This window comes from Polypterus senegalus, chromosome 4 (genome assembly GCF_016835505.1).
Source record: "Polypterus senegalus isolate Bchr_013 chromosome 4, ASM1683550v1, whole genome shotgun sequence".
Taxonomy (NCBI): Eukaryota; Metazoa; Chordata; class Cladistia; order Polypteriformes; family Polypteridae; genus Polypterus; species Polypterus senegalus.
The window spans coordinates 25,065,817-25,082,086 of record NC_053157.1 but is presented as its reverse complement, the minus strand read 5'-3'; the positions used below and the strand labels follow the sequence as shown (position 1 = coordinate 25,082,086).

General features: G+C 37.4%; 1 protein-coding gene across 5 annotated transcripts in view; it reads left to right on the top strand.

The window, feature by feature from the left end:
- plpp1a (phospholipid phosphatase 1a) overlaps nt 1-16,270 on the top strand; it is a 186,578-nt gene that overhangs the window by 104,340 nt on the left and 65,968 nt on the right. For all 5 annotated transcript variants that reach the window (XM_039750355.1, XM_039750356.1, XM_039750354.1 and 2 more), the window contains exon 3: nt 3,185-3,465. In XM_039750355.1, the coding sequence (XP_039606289.1) occupies nt 3,185-3,465 (281 nt within the window). The remainder of the gene's footprint in view (nt 1-3,184; nt 3,466-16,270) is intronic.

Here is a 16,270-nt window from a genome sequence, read left to right as displayed (position 1 = left end):
AAAATGATGCCCCTAAGTTTTATTAGTTTAATTTACAAAATGGGGTAAATAAACCTTTGTTTTAAAAGTTGTCAGCAGTAGGATGTTCTAGAGCACAAACACAATCAAGAGTTCAAATAAAGTGTATATTATTACACAGGAATGCCCTTTTCAGGTGGTTATTCATAAGCGCCAACAATCTCGATCACCAATTCGGTAATGTCCCTCCACACTCCTCCAAGCAAGCGTTGTGCCCTACTGCCCAATGCAAACTCTGTGAATGAATGTGAGGCTGCTCCTTTCATTGCAGGAGCCCGGGGTGCTTCAGACATCAGTATTCTGCATGGAGGTAGTACTTCAGGGTCAGACGGAAGCCCCACAAAGTAAGGATAGCCATTCCTTGCAGCACCCATGGCACATGGGACTACAATTCCCAGTGTGCCTTGCGTATGTGGATCTGGACCTCCTAACTGAGCAAGGTTGTTCTTCTGAAGCCATATGGGATGCCAGCCCAACCATGTTGGCATGGCTTGTCCATCTCCTGGCTGAGACAGAGCATGTCCCAACTTCCCATTACGCTGGACTTCATGTTGCCTTGCCTGGCCAGGTCCATCCAAGCCAGGATGCCAATCCATCCTGGCTGTTCACTACAATGTGTAGACAAAACTAAAACATCTACATAGTTGCTGTCATCCAATAGCTAGTTTTTTTATTGCAGAGATGTTAGAAAGAATACACTCTATTAGCAGGCTGCACTTTTTAACTAAAATCTGCACCATTTTTCAACTGCAGAATGTTCTAGTTGTTCAGCATTAGAAGCATGCTTTTGTCTCATTGCAGTTTTTTAAATCTTGCCATTGGTTTAAAACTGCTTCCAGATAAAGAATCTTTACTGGCTTCTCCAGAACTGTCCATTTCTGGATGCTATGCGATTCCTTTATATTGCCCCACTGGAGGAATCCAACATACTTGATAAAGTTTAATTTTGTGCTTCAACATAATTATCATCAGTTTCCATGTTACCATGCATTCTTTCAAGGGTTCTGGTGTCAGAAGCAGAAAAGCAACCTCATAGCTTTATGAAACCTTTGTCGTATTTGGCTGAGGGTGCAATTGCTTCCTCTTGAAGTCTGAATATTCCCCCTCAGATCTGTACTTCCAAACAGTTCTTATTTTATTTTGTCTAGCATTTTCCCAGAAAGACTGGGGCTTGAGCAACTATGCTATTACAAAATTCAGTCTGACTCTATTGTGTCTTTTTGTCAACTATGGGGCCTTCCCTGGCTTTTGACCATATAACACTTTAGATCTTTGGAAATGGTCTGTGGCATTTTTTCAGCAACACTTAACCAATCACTGACAATATCTGCAATCTTTTTGGGCTGTTACGTGACTTCAGATGTTAATGCTTGTGAAAGTTGCCAACAGTGTAATCAAAGAGATGATATACACGGGAAAAGACAATTACTGCTTCCCATTGAATCAATTTAATTTTTATGAAGAGTACCAGTAATTTTATCCAAGCTGTTTTTCTCCTTTAAAATCTGAGGATTTACATTCTTTTTTACTTTTTTTAAGTTGTAGGTAAAACTAATAAAAGTGAGAAGCATTTTTATTCTGTTTCTGCATATTATAATATCACAGAATTAGGGTGCCAATAAATTTCCAGAATATTTGATCTTCAAAATTGATGGATCTTCATGGCCTCCTAAAGTAAATAACAAGAAAGGGAAGATGTGGGGAAAAGGAAAACACCATTTTATTACTACTTTCACAGTTCCACCTCACCCAGTGTCCGTGTCCTCGGTTTCCATATGTGAAAGTGTCTCCATGAATTGCTGTGGACATGACCTAGAATGCGTGATGTTGGATTAAGTCCTACTATCAACGTGCTTCTGAACTGATTCTTTTAAATGTGTATCACAACCAAGATAGAAATGACACTGGGCTGAGGTGGTGGTGCGATAAGAGGTATGCAGTCAGTGGGAAACTGAAACTCTCTTCTTGTTGGTGGTGGTGATAAATTGTGCAAAAGATCATTTTTTAGTTTTTAGAGAAGATATTTGAGATATCTTTGAAGCTTGCACAACACGGACAAGATATTACTTTATTTCAATTTTGACTTTTCTATACTGTATACTCTTAAATTGCAGAACGCAAAGGCTATTAATCTTCTACATAAATCAGAATAATCATCTTTCATAAATGTAGTGATTTGTTTTTTTCCCTAAATTTAGTCTTTTCTCTAATTAAAAATAACATTGTTATGTACCTGGCAGAAATGCGACCTCTGATGCATTAAGAAACATGGCAGACTTTCTTCTTTTTAGAATTTCTTTTGACTACATCCTTCTTGTTCAGAATATATTTATTTTGGAAGAAGAAGAAGCAAGTACAGTAAACCTGAATGTTAGTATGGATTTGGATTCCATGTAAAATCAGTTTAGTAAGCAGCTTCATAGGAATATGCCTTTTGATGAGGAAGTGACCTTTTATGTTACGTCTGACAAATGTTCATGGAGCTGGAGTGCTGCCTCAAGTTACACTGACTTGGCTCATATTTAAAGAAAAAAAAAAATCTAGTATTATTTTGCACCACCTGATCTTTAGACAAAAACAAGCTGCAAATCTGCTGATCAAGTTGGTCAGGCTACCAGAAACAAGAGTGGCATTTACAGAAATAAGCTGCGATTACCATTATGCTTTAATGCTTTTTTTATCTGATGGCTTAAAACCAAAGAAATATTAGTTTGTTTGCAGCATGGCCTCATTTTCATTATATATGTTTACTGCTTTCTGAACTTGATTCATCACATTGGGATTCAAAGATATATTTTTTCATGTGGTCAAGCTCAGAAATAAGGGGGTAAATGCAATACACTTGATTTTCCTTATATTATGTAAACTGCATTGTGAAGTACCACTCAGATTTTATCAGCTTTTTCTGCCTTTTCTGTAAACTTATGATGATTTGTTATTGGGGCAACTTAATGTACTGTGTGTGAGATGTCCAAAGCCACTGTGACTTGAAAAATAGTATAATTTCAAAAGCACCCCTCTTTGTATATAATTGAATGACCAAGTATCTCTAATACTTGGCAATGAGCTTAGTTACATTAAAGTTACCTGCTCAATTAATTTAACATTTGTATTTATTTTATCACGCATTGCTTAATCAAACTAACTCATGTATCTGTTTTCACAGATGATCGTGGGAGAATGCTTGTCAGTGTATAGTAAACGCTTGCATTCAAATTCCTGTTTTAGAAACACCTATGTGGCCTGCCTATACAAGGCCATTGGGACTTTCCTGTTTGGAGCTGTCATAAGCCAGTCATTGACTGATATTGCAAAGTACTCCATTGGACGGCTACGACCTCATTTCTTAGCTCTTTGCCAACCAGACTGGTCAACCATCAACTGCAGCTATGGCTACATTGAGAATTTTACATGCACAGGAGACAAGACAGCTGTCAATGAAGCCCGGTATGTATTGCTTTGGTTTAACAATCTCCTTCCTTATAATATTTTGTTACATTTGTTGTGTCATTTCATCATAAAAAACATGAACTTTAAACATGTGCTTTTAACATTTCTGTCACATCTGTTATCCAAATGCATCGGATAGATTCATTTAGATAAATCTTTATTAATCCCAAAGGGGAAATTTAAATGCATACAGTAGGAGAAACATAAAAAACAAGAATACAGACTCACAGAACACAATCATTAGCCAATCGATCGATCGATCGATCGATAGATAGATACAATTAACAAGTACATTGGGTAGAAACATTGACCTGATAGCAGTGTGCTGAAAAGACCTTATCACATTAACTGGTGACATTACCCCATAATTCTGTGCTCCTAGTGTACCAGCCTAACTATCCTTCAAAACCATAGAGATCTTGATATGAGCTGCAGCATACTGAAGATTTAAATTTTATAGTAGACCTCTCTAATTTCAGAACTAGTCCATATAACAGTCCTTTGCAATTTCTTCTTATAGTGTTCATGTTCATATTAATCACGCTTTTCGGACTCACATATTTTATTTTAATCCGAAATCATAAATAAGAGTTTTTACTTGGTAATTCTATATGAAAATGTGCAAAAGGCTATTACTGTAATATTTTATTTCTCAGGTAAGAAAACAGACTTTAGACATTTAGATTTTATTTTTACCATTCAGAATATATACATTTGAGAATTTTATATTAGTCTTAAGTATTATCAGAAAGAGATTTTTGGGCAATGTGTGACAATTGCTTAATACTAAATTACTTTATTGCTAATTTATCACAGGTTTAAATTATATAATAACTGCATCCCCCAAATATTTAAAAATAAGTTTTATTTATTCATCCAATTTTTTCTTTATTCATTTTATTTGAAGAAAATAACATTCCATACGATTAAGCATACCTTATACAGTAAAGAAGATAACATTACATACAATCGAGTTGAACTTAACAAACTAGAGTTCAACCTCCACCCAAGAGAAAGAGAGAAGAGCCAACACCAAGAGCAAATCTTTTAAAACAACAAAGAAATGAGAATGTCCTTTTCCCCAATATAAATGCTTATTCTAAAGTTTGCTAAATTTAAAAATCTTTTGAACAGATCCCCTAAGCGAGAATTTGACTTTTTAGTGTTTCAAAGAGTGTAGAACATCAGTTACCGACTGACTTAGAACAGGTTGGCTGGGATTCTTCCAGTTGAGCAAGATAAGGCTACGTGCTAGTAGGGTGGTATAGGCATTCAAAGATTTTTGACCAGAATGATGTTAATTTGGTGCACTTCCAAAACATGGGCCCAGTGAGGCTGGAGCTAGGTTGCAACATTCACAGGCTGAATCTTGGCCCGTGTACATTTGGGATACAACGCGATACATGTGAGCAATAAAATATCTTCACTTGAACGACTGAGTGCTTTGTACATATGGAGCTGGAGTGGATCCTATTCATGGCTGCCTTCCACTCGTTTTAAGAGATATTAAGTGACAGATTTTTTCTCCATTGTACCCTGGAATCTTTGAAAGGAAGAGACTTGACTATGTTATATATTAATGAGATGCTGTCTGAGACTTCAAGACTGATCAATATTTCTTATGGAACGGACATGGGTGGGAGGTGTGGAAAGTTGGGCAGGTTACTTTTAGCAATGTTTCTGATTTGAAAGTGTGGAACAATAATGTTGATGGGAAGTTCAATTTGAAGCGTAACTGCTCATAAGATGCAAAGACATTATCTATATACAGTTCTCTATAAGTGTTTTAATCTGGGATGTTTTCCAAACATTAAATACTGTGTAGGTTTAAGAGGATAGAAAAGGTGAATATCATGTAAAGGAGCAACAGATAAAAGCTTCTTTACCTTGAAGTGCTTCCTGCATTGGCTCCAAATTCTGATTGTTGGACAATTGGATTATTGAAATATTGAAATATTAACAATAATTTAAAAGAAATAAAAAAAAAATTGTGAATTTCCCCTTGGGATTAATAAAGTATCTATCTATCTATCTATCTATCTATCTATCTATCTATCTATCTATCTATCTATCTATCTATCTATCTATCTATCTATCTAATTTGTATTTATTGTGGCGCAAAGCACTAAAGCAGGGCATATATTTAAACCAGAATATTACAAGTCAAGGTAATGGAGAGCTGAAGTCTATCCTGGCACCACTGAGCAGAAGACAGGAACAAACTAAGAGTATGTGGAGTGCATGTGGAGTACAGTGAAATTCTTACTTACATGTCTGCCCAACATGCAATATGCTTCTCCACTCTGGAACCATGATAAGCAAAAATGTGTTTAAATAAACAAATGCTTTAGTACATGTAACAATACATGTAGACTTAAAAATAAAGTTTTACTCTTTTGAAATCTCTGGCATCTTAGGTCACTATTAATAATGTTAGTAAAAACTAAGTCATATATTGAGAACATTATAATTTAAGCGTACATTGCACCATAGAAAATGATTACAGTAGTGACTGATGTCCTTCCTGATTCTTTTAACATATTGCTTCAAGCAAGAAGATAGCATTTTGTTCATGGTTGCACTCTGTATTTATAGCCAGCTGTTGATGAAGCACATGTTGTTTTTCCGTCTCTACATCTGTTTTGCATACTTCCTCTACCTGGAGCCTATCCAAGGAACAATGGGACCAAGGCAGGATCCAACTCCTATCTGCTTGCTATCAAATCTTCTTAATCCAGTTAAGGGTTGCAGTGACTGTCTATAGCCATGTTACAGGGTACAAGACAAGTATTCGTCCTGAGCTTAGTCTACATCAGTTCACATCTACTCGTACAACTAGACTTAAACTGCATTTCTTTGGGAGGAAATCAGAGTAACCAGAGAGAAACTCCCATGGACACTGGGAGAATGTTCAAACTGTAAAGGGACAGTGACCTGGCAGCTCTCTAATCTAGTGTAATAAGTACCATACAAACATAAAGAGTGGTGGGGGCAGAATGCAAGAGTCTTCTCTGTTCAGGACATCACCACAGACATCGCAAAACTCATTTACACAGCTCCATTTAGAGTACCCAGGCAACAAAACTTGCACATCTTTGGGATAGGAGAGGAAACCAGAATGCCAGAGCAAACTCCTAGAGATGCCTAAAATATATACAAACTAAATGTACACAGCCCCCAGGGTGGGATTTGAACCCAGGATTCTGTAACTGTGAAGCAGCAGCACTTAACCAATGTTCAGCCCTCAAGTGGAATCTAGCCTTTGCAGTTACACATTTTTTCATCAATTGTAGATCAAGCTGAAAAACACAAAAATAAATATTGGTAAATGTCTTCTGACTTTTTCTTTTTACATTCATTATGTTAATGGTAGTTGGTTGAACTCTGGTACTTTGCACAGAAATTTGAAGCATCTTTTCAGACTTGACTGCATATCTTAAATTTGATTCCATTTAATATTACCTGTGAATGAAATGGCTTTCTTTCAATAATAAATAGCCTTTGCATGTTCTTTTGTCACCTGAAATCCTCCCACTTGCTTGCTTGTTGTTCGGCCAACAAACATTAAGTATTATATTTTATTTTTCTTGAAAGAGTTTTCTGCAAAACTCTTGGTGCTGAGTTTTATCAGTTATAGCAATATTTTTTCAGAAATTCAAACTAATGTTGGTTTGTGGTAAATTTAATCTTATGACATCTCTTTGTGGCTAAATATTTAGGTTAGATGAGATCAGATCTTTATTGTCACATTACACTGTGAGAGAACAGTGAAATTCTTGTGCCACAATTGCAGGAGGGATAATGAGTGCAGGGAAGTATATACATGCAATAAGACAATAATTCTGTATTAGTTCAGAGTTTTTTATTTTATTATGGGACTGCAGACTTGCAATTAAGAGGTAATTGGTAACTTATGGCCACCACAGAAAAGATCTTTTGGTCAACCAGCTTTAGCACTTTCAGTGTTGCAGTCAAGTAACTGTTTTCTGGCATTTCCAAAGCCGAGCATAGCATTATCTGCTGACCAGGTTCCAAAACTTGTTATAGAGGTAAAACAAATTTCTCTAAAATGCGTTTGTTTTCGGTCATTCTTTTCAAAGTTAATTTTGCCTTTGAAAATACTGAGACACAAGAATCGCAATGAATTACAACACGTGAGATGACATTACATGAATATACATTTAAGTTGATCTCTGTAGAGCTATAGTTTACATTGCGCGTAACAACTTATTAACATTTTCAACAGTTCCAAAAAAGCTAAATTGATGTAAAATACAGTGGGGTTCACGTGAGTTACAGATTTGCTTCATCATTTCCTAGATTCCTTCAGTTTCAAAGCCATATGTGAACTTGTGTGCATCGTTTGTGATAAACTGGTTTCCCATTCTGATGATGCAAGATGGATTTGCTTCCAACTAAGTACCTCTGTTTTAGACCTATGTTTGACAGTCCAGGTTGGCTCCACACTCCCTTGTTGCATCAACCCATAACCGTCAATAGTCATGTACCGAGGCAACTAAGGCAAATGAGAACACACACATTCAGCAAGGGGTTAGTACATAAAGTGCCAGTTCTTTTAAATAAAACCAAACAAAAAACTGTTCAAATTGTTCCCATAAATAAATAATCAATATATAAAGACAGTGGAAACCATGGAGGTTAAAAGTCCAAATAAATATATTTGTAAAATGAGGTTAAAACACAAGGGTGGACGTATTCTTTTTAAAACCACGAGCCACGGTGCTAATCTCTAAAATCTCTCAGCTTATTCTCTTCGGATTCTGCAGCAAATGGACATGTCGGCTAGCAGGCACAGGCAAAACTTCGATCGCGCTCAAGTCTTTCTTGCCAGTCTGTGTGCGTATACAGGGTGCCACCCCAGCTTTAATCCCTCCAACTCCCTCTACAGTCTTCCTGTAGTTGTTTTGGTCGCTCATTCTCACAGACTGCTCAGCAGGAGCAACCCTCGGCCCCCTTAAGAGTCAGCCACATGCTCCTCTCCTTGGGCTCACTATCCCTCTGTCTCACACCAGTTCTCTCCCATCTCTGCCCTTCTTTTAACCTCTGTGTCTTTCTGTTGTCTTTCTTTCTTGTGTTTTTTTTTTTCTGTCCTTCTCTGTTGTGCAGGCTCCTTTTTTTATCATCCTTAATTGGCTGCAGGTACGCTGCTTTGCCTACTCAGAGGTTATGAACAAGGCACCTGACTAATCCTGTATGTATGATCAGCCAGGCACCCCAATCAACCCTGGAGTCAAGCATGCTACCTGATCGGATTCAATTATTCAAAATTCACACACTGATATTGTATTACAGGGTTTGTAATAAGCTTGAGCTTTTCCTGATAACACTTGAGAAAAGGCAGGAACCAACTCTGCATGTGATACCATTTCTTTGCAGAGGACAATCGCACATTGGCACATTTGTTTCAGGGACAGTTTCAAGTTTGCTGTCACCCTTACATGAAAATGTTTAGGGGGTTGGGATGAAAGTAGGATTTTCTGGATTTTCTTTCTTTGAGTAAATCTAGAAACATGTTTTATAAATTGTAGTGTACACTGTTGTTTTATAATTCTATGATAGTCTGTGAAGTGCTGACAGATCACAGCCTCCGCTGTAATACACTTTGAGAAATATTGTTGGAATGTTAACTGACAGGATGTGACTAGACTGCAGTTTAGTGGGTAATACCATGGCAGATTTCTCCAGGTAGTGCCAAGTGTACTTCAGACACTGCATGCTTAAACTTGCACTTAGACTTTTGCAATCCGATCTGTGTGTGGTAAAGTAAATAATAAAAAGGATGGACCACAACTTATATTGAGCAATATAAAAAATGTTTAAGCTGTGATGAAGAGCAAAAATGTGTTTCTCTTTTACTGAATACTCACTCATTGGTTTATGACTCATAATGAAATAATGTAGCTATTTAGGTTGAAGCATTTGCATTAAGTCTGTTCCTTTTTCATCCCACGTGCCAAGATTAAAAAGGTTACTTGGCATTACTTGTTCTTCCTATGCATTACCGTATCTTTTGACAGATACCACATTTACTCATCTAGCCTGTCTTAACAGTCGATTGTTACATTTTCTACACAAATTAGCTGGTTTACTGGAAGGATATGACTCATTCGCATAAGCTGAAACTTTTTTTTACTCGGATGAAGGATGTGTCTGCTTTATCTTATGTCCCAAGTGATTGTTTTATGTAATTGCACAAATTCTAATGTACTTTCACAAGTCTCTCATCAGTCTGGTGATGGATCTTGTGATGTAAAACCTGTAAAAACATGCGAGTCTTCTCAAAACCAAAAAGAGTGCTAAATTTACATTTTCATGAACCAAATGAAATTGTTTGAAAAATAGATTTTTTATGTATTCAGTCGGGAGTTCTTTTATGCATAATACATATTTTCTTAATTGTAGAAGATAGAGTAGATGCAGAATGCAGTAGTTTTCACACAGAAGCCATCCCAGCAAATGTCTGATTTTCCAAAAGTGTGACTTCTCATTGCACCCATACCAGATTAAAACAGTAGACCCAGGTGACACCTAAAGTAACCAGAATATTATGTGTGGGAGGAGAATGGACATCCTGGATGAGACAGGGAAAAATACATTACCTGGATGAGTGGCCAGCACAATGACAAAAGTTAATTGGCCAGTGGATCAGAGAAATAAATTGGTGTCCGGATGGAAGGTAATAATGGATGGACTAGTGGAAGCTGAGATTTGGAAACGGTTCCATCCTACATATGTCAGGTAGCAGTAGTCCTCGTATGGGAACCCAGTTTGGACACCTGCAGGGGTGCTTGGGAGATGGAGTCCAGAAGCACAGCCTCTTTGGGGTCTCAGGGGACCGAGAGATTACCTTGTCGGGAGAAGATCTCCCTAATTTTCTTATGGCCCAAAAATATTTCATGCAGGACATGACGTGACAGCGGAAGCAGTCCCAGGTCCAGCATAAAATAGAGCCTCATGTCTTGGGAGTCAGAGTCGGGAGGCAGTGGGCAACACTCAACAGAGGTGGAAAAGGAGGAAGAATTGTTAGTTTATTATTCATTTATTGTATAATTGCGGCTCATTGCTGAAAAGAGGTCTGTAAAGGTGCATTGTAGAATAAATACCTTTTATCCAATTACCCAGTGAATACACCACAGGTTATGTGTTTGGGTCTCTCTGGCGCCCCCTTGTGGTTACATATGACATAATAAAAATATTGGTTTGCATGTCCTCTCCATAATCTTTTTTCTTTTACACATGAATTAGTAGACCGTATTGCTACATTCTTATAATTCATTTCTAATATGTTGTATTTAGATCGCTTGCTTATTTACTACGAGTGGTCAAATCAGATTGGCTGTGTTTACTCTGTAACCTGATTGTTATGAGAGAAAAAAATATTCATAACATTGATGAAGCTGTTGTTATATTTTACAAATATATTGTAGTCAAACCAGCACTGAAATAATTGAAAAAGCAGTCTTGAGCTAAAACAGTGATGGGAAATGAATCAAAATACATCCATCTATCCATTATCCAACCCGCTATATCCTAACTACAGGGTAAAAATACATGTAAATCATAATTCATTCAAAAGTTAATATAAAATAAGAAATAACGTGCATAAGCCTGCAGAGAAGGGCAAAGTCAAATCCTAAACAGGATAAGAAAAATAATTCCAGTCTATTTAAATGCTATTCGTGTAAGAAAATATTATACTGTATATAGAAGCTGAAAAAGAAAAAAAGCAACTTTAATTTACATATTTTGGATACATACAGATTCCTGTATAATGTAATGTAGTATTATGACATGCTGGCTGCATATAAGTAGTTAGAAATAGGAGAACAGAAAGGATTGAATATACTTTAACCGATTTCCCAGCATTACATAAAAGTAATCCATAGAACCAAGATGTTCTTTGTTTTTTTGCTAATCTCTTAAATTCCCTGATGCTTTTGTGTTTAAAAGAATTCTATGTAAATGCTACATACATACTTTAATTTATTCTCAAACCCAAATTCAGGATTGTGGGTGCCCGAGCCCTTGCAGCATTGGATTCAAGGCAGGAAAGAAATCCTGTGCAGGACTAAAGTGCATTGTGGGGCACACATTTGAGCACACCTACACATACTCACACTTATCTAATCCAAGCAGACAGCGGAGAGCATTCAATCTCAATGCAGAGAATGACTGGGGGTGTGATTCAAGTCTAATATACAGTACAGGATCTGTGATGTGACAGCAGTAACTGCAGTGCTATCTTGAGAGCCAGCCATGTTGTTTATACCTCACACAATGCAGACTACATTTTGTGTTACAAAATTATTAAAGGATGGCATGGTGGAGCAGCTCCCATCACTAGGGAACCGAGTTCAAATCCTAGTCAAGTGACCCTGAGCTCTAATTGTGGATGGCACTTGTACTAAAATTTCTCACCAATATTCCAAGATTTTGCTAATTAAGTTAATTGGTTAACAGTAAATTTGCCCATTATGACTGAATGTGACCAGCTCTGATGGCAGCAGTTTATATTTGATGGGGTAATGACAGGGCTGATCATTCTGTTGACATGCATTTGAGAGTTTATGGTGTCTTCAGATCTATTTTAACAATGTTCTTCTGTTATATGCTATAGCTCCCCAAACCATGACCTCAGGTATTAATGATATATGCCTTTAAACAATGGAAAAACTATGACATGAATTTACTAGGATTTCCACATTCAGGCCCAGCTGGAATTTCAAGAATTCTACCATTATTTTTCTGTCATCAGGATCCATTAATTTATTCTGCAGTGTTTTTACATTACTTTAAGGCAGTCACCCATTGGTCTGTTACAGTGAACATCTGGGTACCAGTTATATTCCTTTTACTCAGTTTTACTTTTTATTTATTCCAATAGTCCTTCTAATATTTACCTAAAAGTTTGACTTCATCTTCATTTTCTGTTTAATATCATTCATGTCTTCTTTAATATTTTTTCATATCCTCCCTCGGCATAATTGACAACATTCAGTTTCATGTTCAGCACAGTAGTCTGGTGGTGCCTCAAGGTCAAAATGTGTTGATGTGGGTGCTGTAAACAAAAATGACACACAATTTTGTTTGGTAGGATAAATAATCTTCTTCAATTCCAACTTTGCTTTTGCTTCTCTACTCTCCTGTACTGTCCAGCCTATGAGCTTGACGACTGCTGGATGTGAGGCATACGGACTGAGATTCTTTCCCAGATATAGTGCCAGACGCATCAGGGCATACATAACGGCCTGTCTGTCCCCTCTTCATTCTCATCACCATGTACTTGTCAATTTTATAGGTTTTGGTTGCTCTTTAGGAGGTTGTTGTTCTGAGACAAATTGTGCTCTGTGCCTAAGAAAACCTTACGATGCAGAATATGAATATAAATTTAAGAAAAATTATATAATGACAATATTAACAACCTAAACTATTAAAGATAAATGTACCAGAGTGATTCTATGGAGTGATACCATAGAGGAACCTCATTTGGTTCCAAAAAAACCCCTCCACATGAAGGTTCCAGAAAGAACCTTTATTTATTTAGATATGTAACAGGCTCTATACAGTAAATAACCATGAAGAGACGGTAACAGATTTGTGAAATACCAATGGGCCATGGGTTTAAAAGGACTCGCACTGCATACACTACCACAGGCTTTGTCCAAGTAATTCTTAATTTGTTAGTGACCTGCTAGGTAGCCTACCATACATCAAAGATTTCAATTTTTTTCTACATATTAGGAAGGTTTTCAAAATACAAAAAATCAACTCCATATTCCTAGAACCCGTCCAGGAATAAAATGGTGCTTTGTTTAGAAATGGCTCTATAGGCGCTTTTCCACTGCATAGTAGGGCACAGCACGGTTCAGTACAGCTCACCTTGGTTCGGCTCAGTTCGGCTCTGTTTGCGTTTCGACTGCAGTTTAGTACCGCTTTAGAGTGGGCGGGATTATTCACGTGTCGTTATAGTTGCGCCGCCTCTACTGCCGTGACACCGTGGAACTTTTAACAACACGCAGACAACGACAACACTTTAGCTCGACGACGCGCAAGGGTAAGCATCTAAAAAAAGCACATCACTAGCTAACTTTTATCACTGTTGCAAAGCATAAAATGAACTTAACTGCCAGTGTAACATTAAAATGCTGATTCTGTATATTACAGATCTTCCACATTTTGCAAAAAAGTTGCCGCAACAGACAATCTGTTTGGACATTTAACCGTGCCTCAGAGTGGTGGGATGTGATTGTTCCCGGTTTTACAAACGCTCAGTGGCTGGAGAACTTTTGAATGTCTGAAGAAACATTCATCCACTTATGCAACAAACTGCGTCCAGCGATGGAGAGACGGGACACAAACTTCCGCGTGTGTGTACCTTTAAAGAAAAGAATAGCCAGTGACGCAGTAATGACGATTTTCTCCGGCGAATCAGTGACCAGCAGAGTTTACACGTCACGTTTTGGTAATGGTTGGCGCTTGGAACCTCGGCTGAGGTGGTACTAAAAAAAGGACCAGGTACCAGGTACTGTTCCCAGTGGAAAACCCCCCAAAAGGGAGCTGAACTGAACCGTGTCGTGCCGTACTATGCAGTGGAAAAGCGCCATATGAGGAATCATACATCCCAGTAAAGAGAACCATTATTTTTAAGAGTGTACTGCCAGAGGAGAGTTGTCTATATCATCCATTCCTGACAAATGAATGTGTGCAAAAAGAAAATGTTTAATAGTAGTGCGTTTGTAAAACCACTGTGCATCCAGAAACCTAATAAACTTAACAAACTGAGTGGCGGTACATATAGAAAAATCACTTGAGTGTTAAAATGAGGCCTTCGGAGTTAACTCATAATAATAAAACTTGATTTCTGTAATAACATTGGATTTGTAATCAAACAGTATTAATAATACCTTTTTGTACTGTGTGGTCTAATCAGGTAATGCAGGTCCCACAGATAAATGTTGGGGTGCCAACTCCTGTCATCCCCATTTAACTCTGTCACAGAAAATGTAACGAAAAAGGCTGCTATGCGCACTGCTACAAACAACAAAAAGAAAAGGAAGGCTGTCTGGCTAAGATAATGAGATTTGTTTCTCTTTACAATGATAGCAACCTCCGTTCTATGATGCAGTCTGTTCACAACTGACTACCACCCTCCGGCAGCGTCGGGCTTTTTAAGTAGGAAACCGGGAAGTGGAGAAGTCCATTGTCCTCACTGGTCACCTTCTCGGTACGGTGGAGGGCAGAATAGAAGAGAAGGTTAGCGCAAGTGCACCCTCTCGACCCGGGGTGTTAGTACCTGCTTCAGACGAGCCCTGAGGTTGATCCACAGATGCCAATGTGTGACAACTGTAATAGGAGCTTGCCAATTACATTAATATTTTCTTCATATTAACTCTTCATCCAAGTCATTCTTTTTATTTTGAAAAACATGAAAGTTCCAGAACATGTAATTGAGTTTTCCAGGACATGTTTGACTTTGAGTGGCTCAGTAATGATTATAATTATTTTATTAAAGTGATGGCTCAAATAGTGTTTAATGAACCTAGTATACTGTAATACTCAGATTTAGAGTGAAATTAATTTTCATTTTAACCCTTCGTCTCAGTTAGCTTATACCATTCAAGAACAGTCGTTACTTTTTTTGCAATGTTTTGTATTAAGAAAGTGAAAGTTTTAAATGTGTATATATATATAGAATTCTTAGAACATCATTGCCTCTGAGCAGATCGTTAATGATCATAATTATTTATGGGGCCATAGCTCAAAGGTGAATTTATCCAAGGAGTGACACCAATAACTTCACCCCTGATAAAGAGAAGCCAGCTATAAACCATGAAACATTAGTCTTCACTTTTTGAGATAAGAGAGGTGGAGCAGTGTTCGTATGCCATGATCTGATGCAGTGATATATTGTCATACTTTTTTTTTCCATTTGTGCTGCCAAGAGAAAATGCTGGCTTGATCAAAGGTATTCTTTGAAAAACTATTTCCGGAATTGAGTCTTCACAATAATATAAAGAGTGAAAGAAGCAATAAATATTACCTCTGGTATAATATAGCATTGAAAGAAATGCTACTTTCTTTTTGTAATTTGGTTTGTAGATGTCATCTATGGGAACTGATAAGTCGTAAAACACTTGATCCATCCCAAAGCTGTCTTGCTCTTTCGTGTCTAGGGCTTTCAAATGTGTGAAGAAACATATCTGGTTGAATCCAAGTTAAGTGTATGTGTGTAACAGACTCTAAACACATGTGCCATCCAGAGTTGGTACCTTCCTTGGGCCAGATTAAGTGGGCCCAGTAAATGGATGTGTGGTAGTAGTTCATCCTGTTTTCCCACCTGGGATGCTGTTGGGTAGATTATAAGGAGTATCTGCTCTTTTACCATCACTTGGAGATACATTGAGCAAAATGAATGACCCATGTTATGAAATGTTGGTTGGTGCCGAACCCCACACTGAATACAATTAAAGATAATGAGTGTGACCCTTTTGATCCTCTATTAAGCACTGATGCCATTAGATTCATATTCTCTTCAGTCTTATTAGTTCACATTCACTTTTAATTTCAGCAATACATTTTGAGTTGCTACAACTGATAAAAGGGAGTGGCACAGTGGTTTAATATTTATCATGGTTGCCTCACATTTCAAAGAAATCCAACATCAGTTCCTGGTTCAGTCACTGCCTTTGAGGACTTTCATATTCTCTCCAGGTCTGTATGAATTGTAACATTTTAATTGTTTACTGTATATTGACCCATTGTGAGAGTGAGCACGCCATGT